Genomic DNA, 25,000 nt, shown 5'->3' with positions numbered 1-25,000 from the left:
TAATGATAACAAAATCGTAGAATTAAAAAAGTTATTATTTAATGATTTAATATATGAATTAGGATATATATTAAAAAATATTAATCTTTTTTATCATTCTTTTCAAAATGACATGGAAGATCTTAAAAGTAAAACAATCTTACAAAATCAAATAATCAAAGAAGCCAATATTATGTATAAATCATTAAGGGATAAAAATATACACACATTACCTTTCAACTTTTCTATTAATGATATGAACATATATAAACAAAATTTAACAAATAAAAAAAAACAACTCTTACAAAAACATAATATGTTAGTACAAAAATATAAAGATATAAAAATGAAAGAAAAACAATTTTTACAAGATAGAAAACAAATAACAAACCAATTAACCAAGAAATATCAACTCCACAAATATGTTTATGAACAATCAACAAATGCATTAGTAGAAATTAATACAAACTTGAAAAAAAAAACTATACAAAGTATTAAGCAATATACAGCCCATGAGCAAAAGTTCTTATCCTTAAAACCTCACAACAAAACAATACTTAAATGAAAATAAAATTAAAATTTAAATGGAAATTAAAATAAAATAAAATAAAATAAAATTAAAATAAAATAAAATAAAATAAAAATAAAAATAAAATAAAAATAAAAATAAAATAAAAATAAAAATAAAATAAAATTAAAATAAAATAAAATAAAATTAAAATAAAATAAAATTAAAATAAAATAAAATTGCTTATATATATATATATATATATATATATACTTTTCTATTCAGGTTACTGTGTTTTATTTGTTCTATTTTTTTTATTATGCCTATTATACATACATACATAATATATATATATATATTTAATATATGTTCTCAATAATAGCTAGCTGAAAAAAAAAAAAAAAAAATTAACATTTTGTAAAACCTTTTTTTTTTTAGTCCTCATTTTTGCACATAAAGAAAAAAAATAACACTATTACATATATATATATATATATATATTTATTTATTTATTTATTTATTTATTTATATAACATTTGCATAGTATAATATATGAGCAATGTACATATTTCTCATTGCACATATGTATATGTGAGGTTTGTACAAAACAAATAAAATAAAACTTCGTAAAGGGGCATATATATATAAAAAAAAAAAAAGAAAAAAAAAAAAAAGTCATATATATATATATATTTATTTATTTATTTATTTATATTTATATTTATATTTATATATTCATTTACATTTTTATCACAATGGAAACTCCTTAAATGCATAAATGTTCTTAGAACTTGTGAAGGTATAAATAAATGTATATAACATATATATAACATTATCAAAGTGCTTACGTATTAATTTGCGTGCTTCTGATTTTTCAGATGAACATTGGAAAATCTGGTAAATCATTAAAAAAATGTGTGGACTATTCTTTATATCTAGTGACGGACGATAAGTTTTTGAAAGATAAAGAAAATGTATGCGGAACATTTGTTAATAAAATAATACAGGGTGTTTTAGGAGGGGTAGGATTAATACAATTAAGATTAAAAAAATCAGATGATATATATTTTTATAATACTGCAGTGAAAATGAAAAATTTATTATTACCTTTTAATGTTCCTCTTATTATAAACAATAGATTAGATATATGTTTATCTGTTAATGCTGATGGAGTTCATTTAGGGAAAAGCGATTTACCTTTATATCATGCTAGAAATATATTAGGCGAAAATAAAATTATAGGTGCTACTATAAATTTTAGTGATGAAAAAGATATAGAAATGTGTATCAATAATAAAATAGACTATATAGCACATGATCATACTTTATATGAATCAACAACGAAAAAAACAATCGTATCAAATGAACAGGGTTTAAAAGAACAAATACAAATTCTTGAAAATAAAATAAAATATCTTTATCATAAAGGGAAAATTATAAAAAGTCATAATAATACTGATGATAATTTTAAAAATATCATCCCACCAATTATATTAATAGGGGGCATAAATACAAATAATATACAAAATACAATGATATCCTTTTCTAACACATGTGAAGGTCTAGCTGTTGTGTCATGCATACTTGATGAAAATTCCCCTTCATTTGTTAATACTTTAAAATTAAAATATATAATAGATAAATATAAAAAAAGTGATCACGTTGCTTTTATTAATATGTATAGCAATTGTTTAAATTATTTATATTATCAGCATATAGAAATAGAAGAACAGTTAAATTTACCTATAATTTTTCATTCAACAAAAAAAAAAAATATCAATACATTCCTTGTTACAAATATGATATTAGATAAAAATAAATCATATTTCATACCTTTTAAAAATAACGACTATTTTGATATTATATCTTTAAATGAATTTTTTAAAAATAATGAAAAGGCAAATCTTTTTCTTTTTCATTCGTCATATGATTTGTTTTTAAACAATAATAATAAAATTGATAACAATATAAATGGTATATTAAATAAAGAGAAACATGATGATCATATATATGAGAATATAAAGGAGCAAATTATAAAAAGGATTATTCAATTAAAACATATAAAAAAAGAACACATGGGACATAATATATTTATACTTATTGGTGAAGAAATATGGGATCTATTCAACAAACATTGTTATCCACAATTTTTTAATTCGAATTTTTTTTTTGTTATAAAGAAGCATTCAACTATTCAATCTACCATGTCTGAACAGTGGTTATATTATGATACACAAAATGCATGTATACAATATAACCATAATATTATTAATATTTTTTTAAAAAACGCACATTTTTTCTCAGAAGAAAATATTAAAAAATTCACTTTATTAATGTCTTACTTTCTCATTGTACAAGACAAAGAGATAACCCCACAATTTTTACAGCAAATTGCAACCCAAGGGGGAACGAATTTCCACGAGCAAACATTATGGAAATTTATAGCAACAGTGGACATTTCTTTGAAATTGGTTGAGAAGAGTATGGGTATATAAAAAAAAATATATACATATGTATAAATAAATAAATAAATATATATATATATATATATATATATTTTTATATATTTGTGTGTGTGTGTGTTTTTTTTTTTTTTTTTTAATTTTTTCGATATATAAAAATGTTTATGTAAATTCACCAGTTGGTAAACATGCAATTTTCCATACAAGATAAAAATAAAACAAAACATATATATATATATATATATTTATTTATTTATTTATTTATATTTATATTTATATATTATAATTTATATATACATATATCAATTTTGAAGAACACAAAAAAAAAAAGAAAAAAAAAAAAAAAAGTTACCATTGCTTCATTTTTAATTCATTGTACCTTTTATATATTTTTGTAAACGTGGAAAATTTTTTTTTTTTTTTTAATCTTAAATTATGAACAGTACAGGTGAAAAAAAAAAAAAAAAAAAAAAAAAAATAATATATATATATATATATATATATATATATACAATAAATAAAGAACAAATTAAATAGGTGCATTAACATGTTCTATTTTTTTTCTCATAGAATGGCTGTTATTTATTATAACTAGCTAAAAAAGGGGGAAAAAAAAAAATATATATATACATAAATATATATATATTAATTATACATTGAAATTTTGAATGAGAATAAATATATACATAATATATATAATGATAAATCTACAAAACATAAAAATTTTGAATATAAAAAAAAGTCATTGCAACTGATTAAGGTATATATATATATATATATATATATATATGTACTTGTTAGTATCTAATTATTGTAAAATTAGTCCATATCTCAAACGTGTGTGTTTTCCACTATTCTCCAAGTATATTTTTTTTTTTTTTTCTAAATTTTTCAAACATTAAAAAATTGTTTGCACTATATAAAATATTAAGCCAAAAATTAAAAAAAAAAAAAAAAAAAAAAACAACATAATAATAAAATATGAATAAATATAAAAAAATATAAAATATAAAACATAAAATAATTTATATTTATTTGTACCGATTTTGTGTAAAAATTAAAGTGTACACATATATATATATATATATATATATATATTTATTTATTTATTTATCTATTTGTTTTATATGTTTTTTCTAATATATAATTTTAATTATGATAAACCCTGAAGAACAACAGTTCAAGGAAGGGGATCTGGTGTGGTGCAATAAAATTCCGTCCACATGTGAAGAGGAAGATGTTTTATATATTTTATGTCGTATAATAGAAAAAAAAAGTGAGGATCACATAATATTAACAAAATATGACAATGAGACAAATGGTTCTACGTTTGTGTGTGAATCAAAACATTTATACAATGCTAATAACAATAATCCATTTTCATTAGATGAAGATGATATGATTAAATTAAAACATTTTAATGAACCTACAGTATTGTATCATTTGCATGGGAGATATGAGAAAAATATATTTTTTACAAAGATGGGACCATTATTAATTTATGTGAATCCTATGGAAAAAGAAAAAAATTATGAGAATAACACATTAAATAAAATAAATAATATTAATGATATATGTAATGATGTAATAGAAAAGTATAAATATAGTCATTCTAGTGATGATATAAAATTGAATGAATATCATGTTGGTATGAGTGCTTTAAAATATATGAATGTATTAAAAAAGAATCAATCAATTATTATAACAGGAGAATCAGGATCTGGTAAAAGTAAAATATTTAATAGTTTATTAAACTTTTTTAGTAATGAAAGAATATTCCCCCTCAAGAAAAAGTTTGAAATAAGGAATGATGATAATATTAATATATCAGAAATATTAAAACATGGTAATATTATTATGGAAGCACTTGGAAATGCAAAGACTAGTAAAAATAATAATTGTAATAGATATGCTAAATATTGTATATTACAAATGGATAAAGACAAAATTAAACATATATATATGAAAAAGTTTTTATTTGATAAAGAGCGTTTAATTAATAGAAGAAGTGATGAAAATAATTTTCATATATTTTATTATATCTTAAATGGATCCTCAGAAAATTTTAAGAAAAAATATTTTTTAAAAAATTTAGAAGATTATAATATATTTAAAAATGATTCTATTCGTGATAATTCAAATGATGAACAAAATTTCATACAATTATTAACATCATTAAATATTCTCTTTGATGATGATAAAAAACAAATAGATTTTTTCTTTTCCATTTTGTCAGCTATATTATTATTAGGAAATATACAAATGATAAAAAGTCCCAAAAAATCTTTATTCCGTCAAAATTTTATTTGTGAATTTCCATCAAATTATAAACAATTACAAGAGCAACTAGAATTTTTAGATGAGTCCCACATATGGGATATGTCAAAAAAATCTTCATCTAGTTCATCCTATGATGAAGGATCATCTAATTTATCAAATATGGATTCCTCTGAATATTTGGACAAAAACACTTACATCTTTTTAGTAGCTAGTAAACTCTTAGGTATAGATGCTGAAACGTTTTTAAAATATTTTACTTCCGGTTATTTATTAAATGAAATAATATTGATGAAGGGTCAAAATGAAATGAAGGTGCAAAAAAAAATCGAGCGTTTTATGAAAACATGTTATGAAGAATTATTAAACTGGGTTATATGTAAGATTACTACAAAATATAATGATAACTTAATAAATAATAAAGAAAAAGAGATAATACAAAATAACGAAATTTTTGAAAATGAGAAGAGTGAAAAAAATGATAATTACATAAATGTATTGGACATCATTTATTTCGAGAACTTAAAAGAGAATTCTTTGGAACAATTTTTAATAAATACAACAAATGAGTTTATATTAAAGGTATATACAGATTTTTATTATAAAAAAAGGGAAAATATCTATAAGCAAGAAGGATTGGAATTATCATGTGATTCCATCTATATAGATAATGAACAATTATATAAAATATTAATATCTAAAGAAGGATCTTTATTTTCTTTGTTAGAAAATATATGTACAAAAAAATCTTTTGACAAAAGTAATTTATGTTCAACAATTGTAAATAGATTTATAAAAAATCCATATATTAAGGCGAATTCATTAGAAGTAAATAAAGCGTTTATTATTATTCATTCATATAGTCAGATATCCTACAAAACCGAACATTTTATAGAAAAGAATGTAGACATATTAACTCGTGGATTTATTGAAATGATAAAAAAATCAGACAATAAATACATGCAACAATTTTGTAGTTCTTATGATTATGATACAAATGGGAAAATAATGGAAGAGAATAAAAGATTTAGTGTTCATACAAATTTTAAATTATTTAAAAAAGAATATGATCCAAATAATCAAATGGCTGTAACATTATTAAGGAATAATTTATTAGAATTAACGAATTCGATAGAAAAAAGTTTTTGTCACTTTATTATGTGTATAAATACATGCAGGAAAAAAATCAATACTGAAATGGTTCCTCATTTTGATAAGAAGCTTGTGTTAAGTCAGGTTACAAATTTCCATATGATGATAGAAGCAGATCAGTTTAAGGATGAATATTTCCCTCACATGTTTTCCTTTTTCGAATTTGTGCAAATTTTTAAATGTTTAAAGAATTACAAGAAAATAAATCATGAGGGCGATGATATTCATGTACATGAAAATGTGAATAACATGGAAAATATGTATCATACAAATAATCCTTTTGATAATGTAGAATCAAATGATAATAAAACAGTATGTGAACAAATATTGGGATATATGAAAATAGGCGAAAAGAATTGGACAATCGGAAAAAATATGATTTTCCTTAATGAGAAATCTATGAATATATTAGTTGATTCAGTATATTACATGTGGTTAAATTCTTTAGAAAATGAAAGCGGAAAAGAAGAATTATGTGATTTGAAAGAAATGATGAAAGAAAATGATAAAGGAGAGAAATATGAGAAGAGGGAGTTGGAATATATAAATTTGGATTATGAAAATGTGGAGATACAAATGGAAAATGATCAATCATATTTAAATTGTGATAACAAAAATGTTGATACTATTAAAGAGATGGAAGTAGAAATAAAAATCGGAAGTTATAATACAGAGTTAAATAATAAAATGGTTGACCATGATATTGTCGATAATAAATACGATAGGGACGATAATGTTCATAGAAAGAGTAGTACAAATATGTCATATGATGATAATCAAAATATGGAAGGAGGGTTGTTAAAAGTTAATTTAAAAAAGGGGGATAATACTTCTCTCTCGGACATGGAAGAAGAATATGTAAATGTAAATGTAAATGTAAATGATGAGGAAGAAAAAATGAGGAGGATGTCAAAGGAGAAAGATAGAAAAGGAAGTAAAGTGAAAAGGAAGAGTAGCTTACTTAGATTATCCACAAGTTTGAGAAATTCTTTCCAGAAAATGAAAAAGAGTAAATTGAATGAGAAGGAGGAAAAGGTAGGTGAAAAGGTAGAAGAAAAGGTAGGCGTAAAAGTCGAAGAAAATGTAGGCGTAAAAGTAGATGAAAAGATAGGTGTGAAAGTCGAAGAAAAGGTAGGCGTAAAAGTCGAAGAAAATGTAGGCGAAAATGTAAGCGAAAATGTCGGCGAAAATGTAAGCGAAAATGTCGGCGAAAATGTAGATGAAAAGGTTTGTGAGGAGAAGGATGATGGTTATGGAGTTATGAATTTTTTCAACAACATCAATTTTTATAAAAAAGGATTGAAAGAATTAAACAATGCTATAAAAAATTTTAATCCAATCAATGGAAAACTCAAAAAGGATAAGTTTTTTAATATGGGAATTCAGAATTTTTATAACAAAAAGAAGAATTTCTTCTTAGACTCCAAAAGGGGAAGCGATGCTAGTAAAAAGGGGGAGGAAAATAAAGATGAACAAGAAAATAAAAATGAAGAAGATAATATAGATGTGAAAGATAATAAAGGTGAAGAAGATAATATAGATGTGGAAGATAATAAAGGTGAAGAAGATAATATAGATGTGGAGGAAAATAAAAATGTAGAAGATAATAAAGATGAAGAAGTTAATATAGATGTGGAGGAAAATAAAAATGTAGAAGATAATAAAGATGTGGAAGATAATATAGATGAAGAAGTTAATATAGATGTGGAGGAAAATAAAAATGTAGAAGATAATAAAGATGAAGAAGTTAATATAGATGTGGAGGAAAATAAAAATGTAGAAGATAATAAAGATGAAGAAGTTAATATAGATGTGGAGGAAAATAAAAATGTAGAAGATAATAAAGATGAAGAAGTTAATATAGATGTGGAGGAAAATAAAAATGTAGAAGATAATTTAGACGTGGAAGATAATTTAGATGTGGAAGACAACTTAATAAATGTAAAAGAAAGTAAAGATACAGAAGTACAAAATGATGAACAAAAAATTGATAAAAATAATGAAGAAGATATAAAGGATAATGTCATAGAAGATATGAATAAGGAACAAAATAATTATAATAAAATGTTTAAAGTTGAGGATAATATTATCGATTTAGATTATGTTGATTTATCAAACCTTGAAAAATGTATGAATGAAGAAGATACAAATAATATGGATGAGGATGAAAAAAATAATATGAAAGATGATATAAATGAGGAACAAAATAACATTGATGAAATTTATAAAAGTGATGATCATGTTGTTAATTTAGATAATACTAAAAAGGATGTAAATAATAATGATAAGAGTAATGTGACAGAGGAACTTGAAAATATGAACTACATGAAGACAAAAACTGAAGATGATAAGAGGGAAGACATGGAAATATGTGAAGTGAAGGAAAATAAGCCTGATGATAACCAAATAAATAATGTTCAGAAGAAAAAAAAAAAAAAAAAAAGAAGAAAAAAGAAGAAAAAGAGCGTTCTAAATAATGTGGAGGATAAGAATATGTTCGATAACGATGTATCGGTTGAAAAAGATATGATGGAAAAGGACATATCGGATGAAAAATATATGATGGATGATGATAATAATATGATGAACCCTGATAATGTAACAAATGTTAATAAAGACATTTTAAATATTGAAAAGGTTATGATATATGACTACCATAATGTACCAGACGATGATAATATGATGAGTGAGAAAAAAATGGATAATATGGAAAATGAATATGAAAAAATAAAAGAAGAAAAAATCGATGAGATAGAAATTGAATATGATAAAATAAAAGAAGAAAATATAGATGAGATAGAAAGTGAATATGATAACATAAAAGAAGAATATATAGATGAGATAGAATTAGATAATAAAGAAAATGTGGAAGATGAGAAAGAGGAGGAATGTGTAGAGGAAACTAAAATAAGAGATGATGAAATATATTACGATAAAATGGGTGATATGGAGAAAAATAAATCAACTAGTAATATTGGTATAGAATTATATGATAATGAAAAAAATAGTGATGATAGCTGTGTGCATAATGAAGATTCAAACAACTTGACAAAATGTGATGAAGAAGATTGCCTTGATGAGAATACAAAGGATTGTTATGATGATTATATGGATGAGAATTATATAGATTTTGATTTTAGTTGTGTTAAGGCTATAACTTTAAATAAATTAGGAAATATGAATGAGCTATCATGTTATAAAAATGATGAAAATGATATTATACAAACGTTGTTTGATTATTATGATTGTTCATATGACAAGGCATATGAAAATTGTTTTTTTGAAAATAGATGGGATGATATTGTTGAAGAAGACGATTCTTTTATTTTTTTAAATGTATATAATAACAAAGAGATGAGTAATTTGAGAAATTCCGAAAATAAAGATATGTTATTAAATCATTTAAATGATATATATATATGTAAAAATAATGAGAAACAACATGTAATGAAGATTATTAAAAGAATGAAAAATGCTATGGAAAAGGTACATGGGAATAATAAGTGGAATATACTATTCAGTTTTTCTGATTGTTGTATAAGATCATTTATACATGATAAAGATAATGTGCATATTGAAAAGAATGTTGATTTATTAAAAGAAAAAATATTATTTTATAATGAAGAATATTGTATATATAATAATAAAGAAAATGAATTAAATGAATATACATATAATCCTATTGTAGAATATGTTGCATTACCAAGAAATAAAGAAGTACATGAAATATGTATATCAAATAATATACATAAAAACTTTATTAAAAACAATTATAAAATTATGTGTTTTCAGCCAACAAAAATATCATACAAGGATTTCTTAAAATCCAAATTATTTTATAAATCTATAAATTATACAAATTTCCAAACACGAAACATAACACAGGTAACTATTGATTTCTCTTATATGGATGATAAAATGAAAAACAATTTTAAACAACATGTAATAAATGAATTTGTAAATAATCCCAACATAACTAAGGAAGATTTATCAAATAGTTTATTCCATCTGGCAACATATTTCTATCATGAAAAAAATAAAGAACCAGGAACATGGTGTGTGTTCATATCTGAGGAAAAGGGTTTTGCTGGTGCAGTTAATATTGTAAAAAATAAATATTTACGAATGACAGCTCAAAATAAAAATAAAAAATATAACATCCTTGTATTCAAAACGCCAGCATTGTAAATGGAAAAAATATGTAAACGGAAAAATATATGCGTAAATGTTTTTATCTATTTATTACTTTTTTTTTTTTTCTTTCTTTATTTTTTAATAGTAATAGATGTTTTAAAATAAAATGTAAAATTTATTTAAAAAGATTTATTTTATATGGTAAATATATATTACCAAAAAAAAAAAAAAGAAAAAAAAAAAAAAAAAAAAAAAAGACAAAATCGTAAAATATTACTAAAAAAATTTTACCTGAACAGTTCAGGATTTTTTTTTTTTTTTTTTTTTTTTTAAATTAAATATATAGATAATAGCTCACTATAATATATATATATATATAAAAGAATATTTAAAAAAATTTTTATTTAAAGAGGGTAATATATATATATATATATATATATATATATATATTTAAGTGTGATATAATTTCACCTTTGTATATATATTTTATTATTATTAATTACTCATAGTTCCTTTTTTTGTTGAATAATCAAAAACAGTTCCATCATCTGAAATTAAACATTCTCCAGTCATTCTTGCTCTCATTTCGATAGCTAATTTTTTACTTAAGGTAGTACCATAAGTATTAATTCCGAAATTTTTTGTTCTTTTACAACCACTTGGACTTCTCCATTCAGCTCTCCAAGCTTGTACAACACCATTAATTCTAATCATATATACTCCTGCAGGTGTTGATCCTGTTTTTTCCATTTTGTTTATCATATTAACATCATCTACTTCTTTTTTGAGATTTTTATTTAAAGAATTTTTTGAATAATGTTTATTAAAAGTTTCTCCTTTCATATCTTTACCTGATGATTTTAAAAGATCATCTGTTGTATGATCAATATTTAAATTTTCATATGAAATATTTTTATTTATTTTTTCGTTATTTGAAAGATGTAAGTTATTATTATCTGTTATTTCTTTGGTTATATTAAGTATATGATCATTTTGATTATTATCTATATTTGTAGTATAACTATGATTATTTTTTTTAGTAGTATTTATATTATTTTCTGAGTTTTGATTTTTATGAGAATTTCCATATGTATCATCTTTATTGTTTTGTTGAGATATATTTATATTTTTAGAACTTTTTCTTCCTCTCTGTACTTTAACAGGATCAGTATTATTTGGCTGATGAAAATTTTTATCATCTTGATAATTAATTTCATTTGTGATATTTGTGATGTTTGGATAATTTTTATAATTTTTATCGACATGTTCATTATTCAGATCATTCATATTGTTATTTTCTTTATCTTGTTTGATATCTTCATCACCATCATAATCATCGTCAATTTGGTTGTTGTTTACAACTTCTGTTGTATTGTTACTTCCAACAATGCTGTTGCTGGTGGGTCCTTTATATTTATCTTTGGGCTCCTCGATATCGTTGTTAAGTGGGTCTACATTCAAAGGATAAAAAATAAAATAAAATAAATAAATAAATAAAAATAAAAATAAAAATATAAATATAAATATAAATATAAAATAAAAAAAAATAAAAAATAAAAAAAAAAATATAAATATAAATATAAATAAATAAATTAATATAAATAAATAAATAAAAAATAATCATATATATATTAAACACATTACATATAAACCTACTTGTTAACAAATTCGAAGAGTAGAGTTCCTGGTCTATGATTTCCTTTTTAGTTATCTGATCAGATTGGTCATTTTTATGATATAGCATTTCATCATTATTTTCCTGTGATTTAATTATAATATCATTGGTTTGATTATTTTTTACAATAGAAGATATAGAATTATCTTTTTTATTTCCATGTCCATTTTTTTTATAAACATTTTCGAATTTTTTTCTTGCCGCTATTGCTAGATTTCTAGCTTTTTCTTCTCCAAATTTGTTTATAGAAAAATATCTTTTTTCTTGTTTTCCATTTGAATACCAATTTGCACAGAAAGCTTTTTTAGAATCTTGATAGAAAACACCTTGTGGTAATTTAATTGATTGATCTGTCATATTTGGTTGATCACCTGATTTTTTATTATTACCTTTTGTATAAGTATTACAATTTTCTAATGATTTACAATAGGAATATTTCAAATATACATTTTTTGTATTTTTATTTTCTATTTTGTTTATATTATTAATATTCTTTTTATTCGATACATTAACAGAAGAACATTCTTCAAGTTTTGTCTCTTCATTGTTGTTGTTTAAATGGCTGTACGGTTCGGTATTATATTTATTACAAAGGTGATAATTATCATCATTATTATTATTATCATTATTATTATCATCATTATTATTATCACCATCATTATTATGATCACTTTTATCTTGTTGATGATACTTTGTTTTAGACTGATCATAATTTATAACATCTTCATAATTAAGATAATTATTATTTTTTTTATATGTAATATCACTGTTACTCATGTAAGTACCTGGAATATACATACCATCTACATGCGACATCATCATATTTTCATTCATATAATTTTCTTTGTTTATATAATCATGTATGCTACTATTATTTTGTGAATCCATTTGACTTTTTTCTTTATATTCTTGTTTTGTATGTACATTATCATTTTGTTTATTGACCACAATTTGACTTCTATTATTTTCATTTTCCTTGTCGTGATTTAAATCACTATATGTATTATTTGTGTTTGTTTGTAAGGATAAGGATGTTTTATTAATAAAGTTTTCTTGAACATTTTGATTTTGATCATATTGTATATCATTAAATATATGATCATTATATGTATTATTCTTTTGGTTGAGATTATTATATGATGAAAGATTTATATCAGAATTGTGTTTGTTATTATAAGAATATAGCATATTAGTATCAATTTCGTTCTTTATATTTATATCATGTTGACTATTCTGTAGTACATCATTATTACTACTAATATTACTAATATTATTATCATCATTATTTACATCATTGTTATCATTATTTATTACATCATTATTGCCATTTTTTTCATTTTTTTCATTATTTTTATTATTGCTCATATTCGTTTTTTTTTTCTTCCTTTCATTAATAAATTCTTTATTTTCTGTATTCATATAATGATCATGAGTATAAGATCGTCTTTTATAAAAATTTCTTCTGGTATCTCTCTTATTAGTGTTATTATTATCATTATTTATATTATTATTTTTTGATAAATGTACTCCAGTATTTCTTGTCGACATGCCTCTTTTACTTACAATATTATCTACATGTATATTATTCATATCATTTTCTTTATTATCTTTTAAAAGTTCTGGAGATTTGATAGGACAAGTGTTTATGTTCATGGGCTCAGAGTTTGTCACAGGTTGTGTATCATCAATATGGTTATCTTTCACATCATTTACATTATTTATATTATCGTTTACATTTCCATTCACATTATTTACATTATTTATATTATCGTTTACATTTCCATTCACATTATTTACATTATTTATATTATCGTTTACATTTCCATTCACATTATTTACATTATTTACATTATTTACATTATTTACATTATCGTTTGCATCTTTTTCATTTTTATCATTTTTATTTTTACTGATAGGTCCTTTTTTCCCTTTCAAATTTTTTGTCTTATTTTCAAAAGCAAACCTAGCTTTTATAGCGAGACTCTTAGCTTCATCCCATCCATAATATTTAATTTTGAATCTTCTTTTAATTTGTTTTCCTTCTTCATACCAGCTACCTATCCAAGCTTTTTGTGATTTATCAAAATATACACCCCTTTGAGGTTTTAATTCGGAACAAGCTAATTTGGTTTCATAATCTTCATTATTGTCTAATATATTATTTTTCATTTTATTATTGTTGTTACAATTATTTATTTTTCGAGTTGTAATATTACTTTTATTATTTTTATTAATTAAAGATGAGTCCACATTTGTCTTTATTTTATCTTTATTATTTACATCACACAATGAACCATTATTATTATTGTTCATAACATTTATATGCATATTTGTTAACGTATTTGTCTTTTCCTTTTTACTATAATATTTCGTATCACACTCATAATTCTTTACATAATTCTGATTAACTACTTTTGTTCTTCTGCCCCTTCCATATTCTGGTGTGATATCTGTATTAAGGAAACCACTCCTGTTCTTTTCTTCTTCAGTCTTATTTCCTAAAGAAAAATAAAGATAAACAAATATATATATATTGAACATATTAAACATATTAAACATATTATATATATATTAAACATATTAAACATATTATATATATATTAAACATATTAAACATAATATATATATATATTGAACATATTAAACATATTAAACATATTATATATATTGAACATATTAAACATATTATATATATTGAACATATTAAACATATTAAACATATTACATATATATATATATATATATATTACATATTATATACATTTATACATGCCCAACAATTATTTTTAATATATATAATTTCCATCCTTTTTATTACCCGCTGATGATACTTGTGCACGAAATCCCTTTCTCTTATTATATACACTACCATAAATGTTGTCCTTTTCTTTATCATTTAATTTTCTATGATTTAATAATGACTGTGAATACATATTTCTATTTTTTAACATATTCATGTTTTCATCATCGTCATCTCCATAATGACCCGCACCATCTTCTCTGTCTTCATAATGATTATAATTATATTTATTATTTCTCATATTATCATATTCATCCATATTACACATTACATCAAGGTCATTTTCTTGTCTTTGTAAAACATATTTTCCTTTCAAATGTGTTCTTTTCCTTTTTCTAAAATAATTATCATGTCTCAGGGTATCTTCATCATTGCTGCTTTCATTCAAATCTTCAAATGAATTATATAAATCTTTATTTATGAAAAAAGGTGACGAAGAATTCTTATTGTTTCTATTATAACATCTTACAAAGTTGTCAAGCATATTATTATTATTATAAAGATTAAAGTTGTCATGTGTGCGTTCATGCGGACGTCTCAAATGACGACGATTAGTATGATTATTACTACCAAAGATATTATTATGTTCGTTATATTTGTTATATTTGTTATGTTCGTTATATTTGTTATGTTCGTTATATTTTTTATATTCGTTATATTCGTTGTGTTCGTTATGCTTAGCATCTTCCTCATGTTCATAATTTTGTGTATCTCCCCCAGGAACCAAAAGATATTGACCTAGCTCATCCATATGTGTATTATGTTCAATATCGTTCATATTTGAATACGATAGTGTGGATAAATAATTATTATATTTATTGTATCTATGATACTTATCATACTTATTATACTTACCATACTTACCATACCTATCATGCCTATCATACTTATTATACCTATCATACTTACCATACTTACCATTCCTATCATCCATATCATCCATATCATCCATATCATCCGTATCATCCGTATCATCCATAACATCCATATCATATTTATTTTTTTTCCTCAATCTTGTATATTTTAATTTATTCATATAAATTTCCATATTAGGCGAATAAGCACAATTATTATTATTTTGTGATGACATAACTAAATATTTATTTTTCATATGATAAGGAATTTTTTCTTTTAAATTCTTTTCATAATTTTCTAACATCCTTATATCATTTTCGTGTCTTGAATAATTTTCTTCTTCCTGTACATAATAGTTCTTATCATTTTTATAATTATTTTTGCATACAGTATTATTCTTTTCTGGATTATTATAAGAGGATAGGATGGCTTCATCATCTAAGCTGAGTGTAAAATTTCCTTGAGCGTTTTTCTTATTCTTGATTAAATAATTATTCTGAGGGAATACTTCAATTTCTTTATTATTATTTTCTGTTAATCTACAATACTTTTCTTTTGTATAATTATTATGATTATTATGATTATGTTTATCTTTATCATCGTTTGAAGGGTATGTTCGATTGTTATTAATATGATCATTAATAAAACAATTTAGGTCGTTATAATCCTGTTTATCATATCTTTGTTCATTAGGTTGTACATATTTGTCTTGTTCATTTCTCATTGTAGAATCCGAAATATTCATATTTTTTGAAATATATTTATTAAGATAATAATATATATATTCATTATTTATTTGTGGCACATTTTGGTTTTTATTTTTCTGGGACAGTTCATATAAATATAATAAATTTAACAAATCATTATTCATACTATTATTATTATTATTATTATTATTATTATTATTATTATTGTTGTTGTTGTTGTTGTTATTCATATGGATATTATTATTATTATTATTATTGTTTACATGTCCATTAAATGAGTTGCATATCATTTTTTCATTATAAAGATGATTCAAGAAATTATTATAATCATCATCATACTTATTAAAATTATGATTATTGATGAGATTGTTATATGTGTGTATATGATTTATCATTTCATTATTTTTTATATAATTATTACCTACAGAATTATTCATATTTTTATAAATAGGATCATTTTGATTATATTGATGATTATTTAGATATTTTGAATTATAATATTTATTTATAAAACAATTATTATTTCTGTTAGTATATGGAATATTTTTTAGATAGCTATATACATTGTTCATTTTGTTTTTAATAAATATATTATTATTATTTTCATAATTAAAAGAATTATGTACACCTTGAATATTATTATTATTGTAATTTTTATAATTTTTATAATTTTTATAATTTATATAATTTATATAATCTTTGAAATTTTTGAAATTTTTGGAACTTTCATCTATTTCGTCTCTTTCGTTTGTTTGATATGTTTCGTTTGTTTGATATGTTTCGTTTGTTTGATATGTTTCGTTTGTTTGATATGTTTCGTTTGTTTCGTCTTTTTCTTTTTCTTTTGCTTCGCCTTTTTCTTTTGCTTCGTCTTTTTCTTTTGCTTCATCTTTTTGGTCTGTTTCGTTGTTGTTTATGGCTGAGTTGTGGTCTCCCACATATTTTAAACATAACAACAATTTTTGATAATATAAAATATCTTGTACACTTAAATTTTTATTTTTTATTAGATTTAAAATATTTTCCTTACAGTTCATTTCTTTAGTTATTGATCTTGTACTTATTTCATTTCTTATGTGATCATAGTTCTTGTTTTTTTTATGGATATTCATATTATTGTCTTTATTATTTCCATTATCATTTATAAATTGTTCTTTTGCATCATACTTTTTACTTATATTATTATTTTGATCTATATCCTTTTGTTCACCTATTATATCATTATTATTTTCATATTTGTTGCTTTGTTCAACATTCATCATATTATAATTATTGTGATCGTCATCTGAATCATTTAAATTATAAGTCAAGTCTGTTGTGTTGTTATATAACTCTGATAGTTTACATGATAAATCTTTTACTTTATAAATAATATCTCTTTTATTTGTATTTTTATTCTTATTTTTCATGTTATTATTATTTTTTATATTATAATCATTTAATTTATACGTCAAGTCAGCTAATTTGATATTATCTTCATCATAATCGTCGCCATTATCGTCACCATTATCGTCACCATTATCGTCACCATTATCGTCACCATTATCGTCACCATTATCGTCGCCATTATCATCACCATCAGCATCACCATCAGCATCACCACCATCATTATTTTTATTATTATTTACATTATGACCATTTTCCTTTTCAACATATAAATCATCCATAGAATTATAAATATGTTTATTATAAAAATAATAATTTTCCAAATCATTGTTAATATTGTTATTTTTTTTTTCCTTGTCCCTAAATATATTGTTTTTATTATTATTATTATTATTGTTGATATTGTTATGTTCTGTGTTATATCTACATTTTTCATCTTCAAATAAAAAATCGCATTCATTAATTTCCTGTAATATATCTGCATGTTTATTTTTATACATACTTCTTAGGTCGTTAAGATCTTTTAATGTTTGTATATAACTTTTATCATCAATATGTATATTTTGATCATCTTCATTATATATATAGTTATGCATATGTGTTCTTTTGTATTGACATAATGAATTACTCATATTATTTATATTCTCACCTTTTTCATTTGAAATATCATGAGAAAATCTATGATCACTATTACAAAAATTATACACATTATTATGATTATTTTCGTGTCCACTTTTTATGTTAGTAACAAATGTATTCATATTATTATTATTATTATTTTCATTATCTCTTTTTTTATTTATATCGTCTTTATTCATATATCCTTCATATAAAACATTAGCCCTTATATAATCTAATATATTATCATGAAGATATTCATTATTTAACATCTCCATTTTTTTTTCATTATTATAGTATGCATTACATTTTCCTTGTTCAAGAATTTCTTTCACTTTATTATATTCTAAATTTATGCCTCTGTTGTTTGTTATATAAAATTTTAAGAGTTCTTCAATTCTTTCTTTCTCATCATTATTATAATTATTATAATTATTGTAATTATTGTAATTATTATAATTATTGTAATTATTATAATTATTGTAATTATTGTAATTATTATAATTATTATTTTTGTTAGCCATATTTATATGACCTTCACTCATATCAGGTTCTATCATCTCATGTGGACAAGACCTATTTATAACATCCCTTTTTAATAATATATCCTTTATATGATTAATTATATGTTTTTTAAAAGTTGATATATTAATATCGTCGTTTTCATATAACCATTCCCAAAAGATGTTCCAATTTTCCTCATTCAAATTTTTTTTTAGAAATTGTCGAATTAATATATTCATATTTAAATTTTCTTTCATATCATAATATTCAGCTGTACTCATATTATTTAAATTTTGTATTATTTCTATATCACTTTCATTTTTTGTATTGTAAAATTCATCCATTTTATCATAATTTCTTGTAGATAAATTACATTTATAATTTTTTTCACAAGAAATTTTTTTAAATTCTTTATTATTAGCACCTTTATAATTTTTTATGTTTTCCAAATTATTATTATTTTCGTTATTTATATATGTTTCTTCGGTAGGAGTTATGATATGATTATGATACATATGTAAAAAATTATTTCTTTTTTCATTGTATATCTCATTATTATAATTATTAATATTATATTTATTATTTTTATATACATTTTGTTGCATTTCAACAATTCTCAGATGATATAGCTTTAAAACAATATTCTTTAATGCATGTACGCTTAATAAAGATACGCATCCATCATTTTTTAAAATCGGAGAAAATATTAAGGCATATTTATAAATCTTTTCCGAAAATATACTACTCATAATTTTGTTAATACATTTCTTTTTTATTTTATTTCTTTTTTTATTCATATTTATAATATAATCATTACTATAACATTTAAAATTGATCATATGATCTGTATTATGTTTTATTATAAGAGGAGACGCGTGTGGAGTATTCCCATCATTCGATTCTTTTTCTATACACTTTATGAAATTATTATTATGAACATTATTATGAACATTATTATGAACATTATTATGAACATTATTATGAACATTATTATGAACATTATTATTATTATTATTATTATTATTATTATTATTATTATTATTATTATTATCTTTCTTTTGTGTATTTATATTTATATCCACACCTTCAGGGTTATCACATGTATTTGGATCATCTTTTGAAGATCTTGTTAAAATATTCAAGGTCTCCTTTTCAAAAGATGTGCTTTCTTTAATTTTAATTGTGCTATTAATCTTTGTTGAATCGTGATTTTGACTTATATTTGATAAGACTTTTGAATTTGTATTATCATTATTTATAAGATCATCGTTTGTAACATTTAAATGGTGCATATAATTTTGCATACTTTTTATATCTTGATTATTTTGACCATCTTGATTATTTTGACCATCTTGACCATCTTGACCATCTTGATCATTTTGACCATCTTGATTATTTTGACCATTTCCAGGTTTATCATTTGCTTTTCTTCTTGTTCTTTTTCTTTTTCTTTGTTTTTTTATATCTTCATAAGATGATATCTTTCCCACATTATCATACATCTCTTTGGTATATTCCATATCATCATTTTCTTTTACATTATTGTAACCAGTTCCTAGTTCTATTTTTTCATCATTTGGTTCAATCATTACTTTAGCTTTACTTTTTCGAGTTATTCTTTTATAATATTGCTCTTGAGAAAGAGGATCTTTCTTATCTTCGTTTATTCTATTTATTTTGTTGAGTTCTTTTTCTCCTTGATTACGTTCGGCGGGTATCCTAATTTCCTCATCCTCAATGTACATATTATTAGAGTGATCATTATTAATGTGTTCGTTATTATAATGCTGATTATTATTTAGACCACATTCATTTGAATCTTTCATTTTTTTCATTTTAACAAAAGTATTATTATCCACATTATCAACAATTTTGGTGTTTTGATTTTGAATTGTTTTATAATCATCATATATAATATTATCATAAACGTTATTTTCTAGATGTACTTTTTTATAAATATCCTCATTCCCATTTTCGTTATCTACTTCTATTCCTGTCCTCATATTACTAGGAGCATAATAAATATTATCTTCCTCTTCATCATTATTATTATCATTATTATTATTATTATTATCATCATCATTATTATCATCATCATTATTATCATCATTATTATATATATTACCATTCCTTTCATTATCATTGTGCTGGTCACTATTCTTACTTGTTTCATACTTATCATCTTGCATATCGTCATTTTTTGTAACACGATTAATCACATGTTCCTTGTGCAACATATATTCCGAGGGTGTATTTTTTAAAAAGGAAATATTTGACGAAGTTATTGTATCCTTATCCTTGTTATGTCTTTCCAATGGTGATGTCTCATTTTTTAATAAATAATATTTTTTACTATTCATATCTGTAGAAACAGAATCTAATTTAATTTGTTTATGTGTCATATTATCAAAGGGTTCATTTTTTTCGTGTTCATGATGATATAATTTTCTTTTAAAACATCTATTAATAAAACGATTATATACTTTACCATTATGTTTATTTGTATGTTTATTAAGTTGATCACTTTGTATATCATCATCTTTATTATATATAGTAGGTAACATCCATTCATAATAATTTTCTTTTTGATTTGTCAATATTTTATTTTTTATTGGATATACATATTTATTTGTAGATACATCAAAAATATGACCATTCAATTTTTCAATATCCTCAGTCACAATTTTATTATGTTCATCATTAAATTCATCTGATGATATCCTATTTCTAATTCTTTTTATAATCTTTTTCTTTATTTTATCATATTTCTTTGTATAAAAAAGAATTGTTTTTAAATCAAAGTATGTTTTCTCGATAGATATTATTTGAGTAAAATGATAAAAATAATTCTCATCATTAAATTGGATACATTTAGAACGACAATATTCTTTTAAATAATCTAGAATTTCTAGAAAACATGCTTTTATATTACATAATAATTCTTCAAAAAATTTATTCACATCTGAATTTAATACACCTATCATAATCTCTTTCATCATCTTTTTTTTTAGTTTCTTTTTATTTTCATCATTATTATAAACACATCTGTTTGTACGTGCCTTGGTGCTTGATACATGTGTCTGTATAAAATAACGTAAAAATAAAGGAATATGAATAATTACATTTTTAACATTGTTAAATGGACCAAATGTTCTTATTATATTGGAATTCTTCTTAATGCTGTTATTTATTTGGTGTTTCTTGTGTGGGGTATTATTATTTTGTGACATATCATTATTTTGTGACATATCATTATTTTGTGACATATCATTATTTTGTAATATATCATTATTTTGTAATATATCATTATTTTGTAATATATCATTATTTTGTAATATATCATTATTTTGTGACATGTCATTATTTTGTGACATGTCATTATTTTGCGACATATCATTATTTTGTGACATATCATTATTTTGTGACATATCATTATTTTGTAATATATCATTATTTTGTGACATGTCATTATTTTGCGACATATCATTATTTTGTGACATATCATTATTTTGTGATATATCATTATTTTTAAAATTTTCATTATAATTTTCCATAGCAACATCAGGGAGCTCTCCCGATACATCGTTGGAGGAACACTTAACAAAATCTTCCATCAAATTTATATTATTATTTTCTATATATTTTACAAATGTCCATGCTATATCTTCATATACCTTATCACATTCTTTTCCTTCTGTATTATTTATATTAATAATTTCTTCTTGATTGAATAAATCATTTAAATACTTAAAAATTTTTTCTGCATTTAAATGATTTTCTTTATTAAGGATACCATTATTATCTTGTGCAATATTACTTTCTTCTTCTATATTATCAACATCAAGGTCCTTTTCTTTATTTTTATCATTGTGCTCATCATTTATATTATAATTTCTTTTTGTATTTTCATGTTTATCATTTTTCTTATCACTAAAAATTTTCTTTAAAACATTAACATTAACTTTACCTCTTAAAATGTAATATAAGCACATTCCTACGGACCGTACATCTGGATAATGAGGATGTTTAAACTGATTTGATCCTTCTGAAATTTGGTTATCTCCCGCCATTTGGTTATCATCAACCATTTGGTTATCTCCCGCCATTTCATTATCATCAACCATTTGGTTATCTCCCTCCATTTTATTATCTCCCTCCATTTTATTATCTCCCTCCATTTCATTATCTCCCTCCATTTCATTATCTCCCTCCATTTGATTATCTCCCTCCATTTGATTATCTCCCTCCATTTGATTATCTCCCGCCATTTCATTATCTCCCACCATTTTGTTGACACCTCTTTTTTTATCATTTTCCATATATTTGAATAAAAAACTTTTAATAACCTTATATACATCATTAATATTATATTTCTTTTTTCCAGAAGACGAAGAATTGGAGTCCTCTATGATGAAGGACTTGAATTTTTCCAACTTTTTATCCTTTCCGATATTATGATTATATTCATTTGAATTGTTATTACATTTAATAATATCATTTGTATTAGATATAGATGATTCTATTATATCTCCTTTTTTTTGAACACATAAATTTTTCTCCTTATCTTTTTTTTTTTGATTTTCTTCATGAAGATATTCTTTGTCTATATCTTTTCTATAGATATTATTTCTTTCACAAGTTTTGTCAACCATATATATATTACATATGTCGTTTACATTCATTATTTTATTTTCGTCAATAGTCGAATTAGATTCGAAACAATCGATGCTTTTTGCCTGAATAATATTTGAGACTTTTTTTATTTCCTCCATATAATTCTTGTAATTCTCTTCTTTATTTTCCATAGTTTAAATAGTTCACAAAAAAATATAGACAAATTAATAAGAAATAAATAAATAAATAAATAAATATAAAAATATAAAAATATATATATATATATATTTATTTATATATATTTATATTATCTCTAGGGGAGTGTTTTTTTTTTTAATATATGGCATGTAAGAAGAGAGTGGAAAAAACAAAAAAAAGCATATAACAAAAAAAAAAACAAAAAAAAAAAAAAAAAACAAATAAAAAATAAAAATATATATAAAGAAATTATGAATACATGATATGGTATATAATATATAGTAAACATATATACATATATATATGTATATTATATGACACACATTTATATATATATATATTATATTTTTAAAAAGCAAATTAAGAAAATCAAAAAATTACAAAAAGGTCCAGGTGTCATATGTTCTAAAATATGTAGTATATACATATATACACATATACATTCATATTATTATATGCTTATCATTTTACAAATAAAAAAACAAAAAGTCTCTTAAACATATTTTTCTTAACACAATAGTATTAAAGACAAAAAAAAAAAAAAAAAAAAAAAAAAAATATATAAATATATATATATATATATATATATATATAAAATACATATATTTATAAAGAATATAAAAATACAACATTTTTTAAAAATTAGAAACACTTTACATGTGTATTTCTTAAATGCTACTGTGTATTCTTCCTCTCTTAAAATATATATATATATATATATATATATTTTTTGTAGTAGCACAAAAATTTATTTTATATATAAAAATGCTCTTTTTTTATATCTTAAATAAATTAACATATATGTATATTCAATATATGTTTTATACTAAAGAGGATAGTATTAATAAAAATATATACATATATACACATATATATATATATATATATATATACACATTTATTAAAAACTTCTTAAAAATAATATAGTTTCTTTTTTTTTTATTTTTTAAAAATTAAATAATAAAATTACTATGAGAATAAGTTATTTTATGATTTTTTAGAAAGATCAAAAAAATTATAATAATAATAAAATAAAAAATAAGATACAAGGTTACAAAATTTGTAAAAATATATATAAATAAATATTTCTTTCTTTTTATATTATATGTATATTATATATATATATATATA

General features: G+C 22.0%; 4 protein-coding genes across 4 annotated transcripts in view; 3 read left to right on the top strand and 1 right to left on the bottom strand.

Moving 5' to 3' along the window:
* PF3D7_0614100 (conserved Plasmodium protein, unknown function) overlaps positions 1-544 on the top strand; it is a gene marked incomplete at both ends in the record, with an annotated part of 2,808 nt that extends 2,264 nt beyond the window's left edge. The window contains one exon of the mRNA XM_002808679.1: positions 1-544. This exon is cut by the window's left edge and continues 2,264 nt beyond it. Within this exon, the coding sequence (XP_002808725.1) occupies positions 1-544 (544 nt within the window).
* Positions 545-1,365: 821 nt separating this feature from the next.
* On the top strand, positions 1,366-2,982 carry PF3D7_0614000 (thiamine-phosphate synthase, putative; the record flags this gene model as incomplete). Its single annotated transcript, XM_961034.2, has 1 exon — positions 1,366-2,982. The coding sequence occupies one exon, from the start codon at positions 1,366-1,368 to the stop codon at positions 2,980-2,982; it is 1,617 nt and encodes a 538-aa protein (XP_966127.2).
* Positions 2,983-4,104: 1,122 nt separating this feature from the next.
* PF3D7_0613900 (myosin E, putative) lies at positions 4,105-10,566 on the top strand (the record flags this gene model as incomplete). The annotated part of the gene is made up of 1 exon (XM_961033.1): positions 4,105-10,566. The coding sequence occupies one exon, from the start codon at positions 4,105-4,107 to the stop codon at positions 10,564-10,566; it is 6,462 nt and encodes a 2,153-aa protein (XP_966126.1).
* Positions 10,567-11,007: 441 nt separating this feature from the next.
* Positions 11,008-23,862, bottom strand: PF3D7_0613800 (AP2 domain transcription factor, putative; the record flags this gene model as incomplete). Its single annotated transcript, XM_961032.2, has 3 exons — positions 11,008-11,963; positions 12,169-14,685; positions 15,006-23,862. 3 exons carry the CDS (start codon positions 23,860-23,862, stop codon positions 11,008-11,010), a joined length of 12,330 nt encoding a protein of 4,109 aa, XP_966125.2.
* Between the last annotated feature and the right edge of the window lie 1,138 nt (positions 23,863-25,000).

This window comes from Plasmodium falciparum (assembly GCF_000002765.6).
Source record: "Plasmodium falciparum 3D7 genome assembly, chromosome: 6".
In the NCBI taxonomy this organism is placed as follows: Eukaryota; Apicomplexa; class Aconoidasida; order Haemosporida; family Plasmodiidae; genus Plasmodium; species Plasmodium falciparum.
This window is presented reverse-complemented; position numbering and strand designations above follow the sequence as displayed.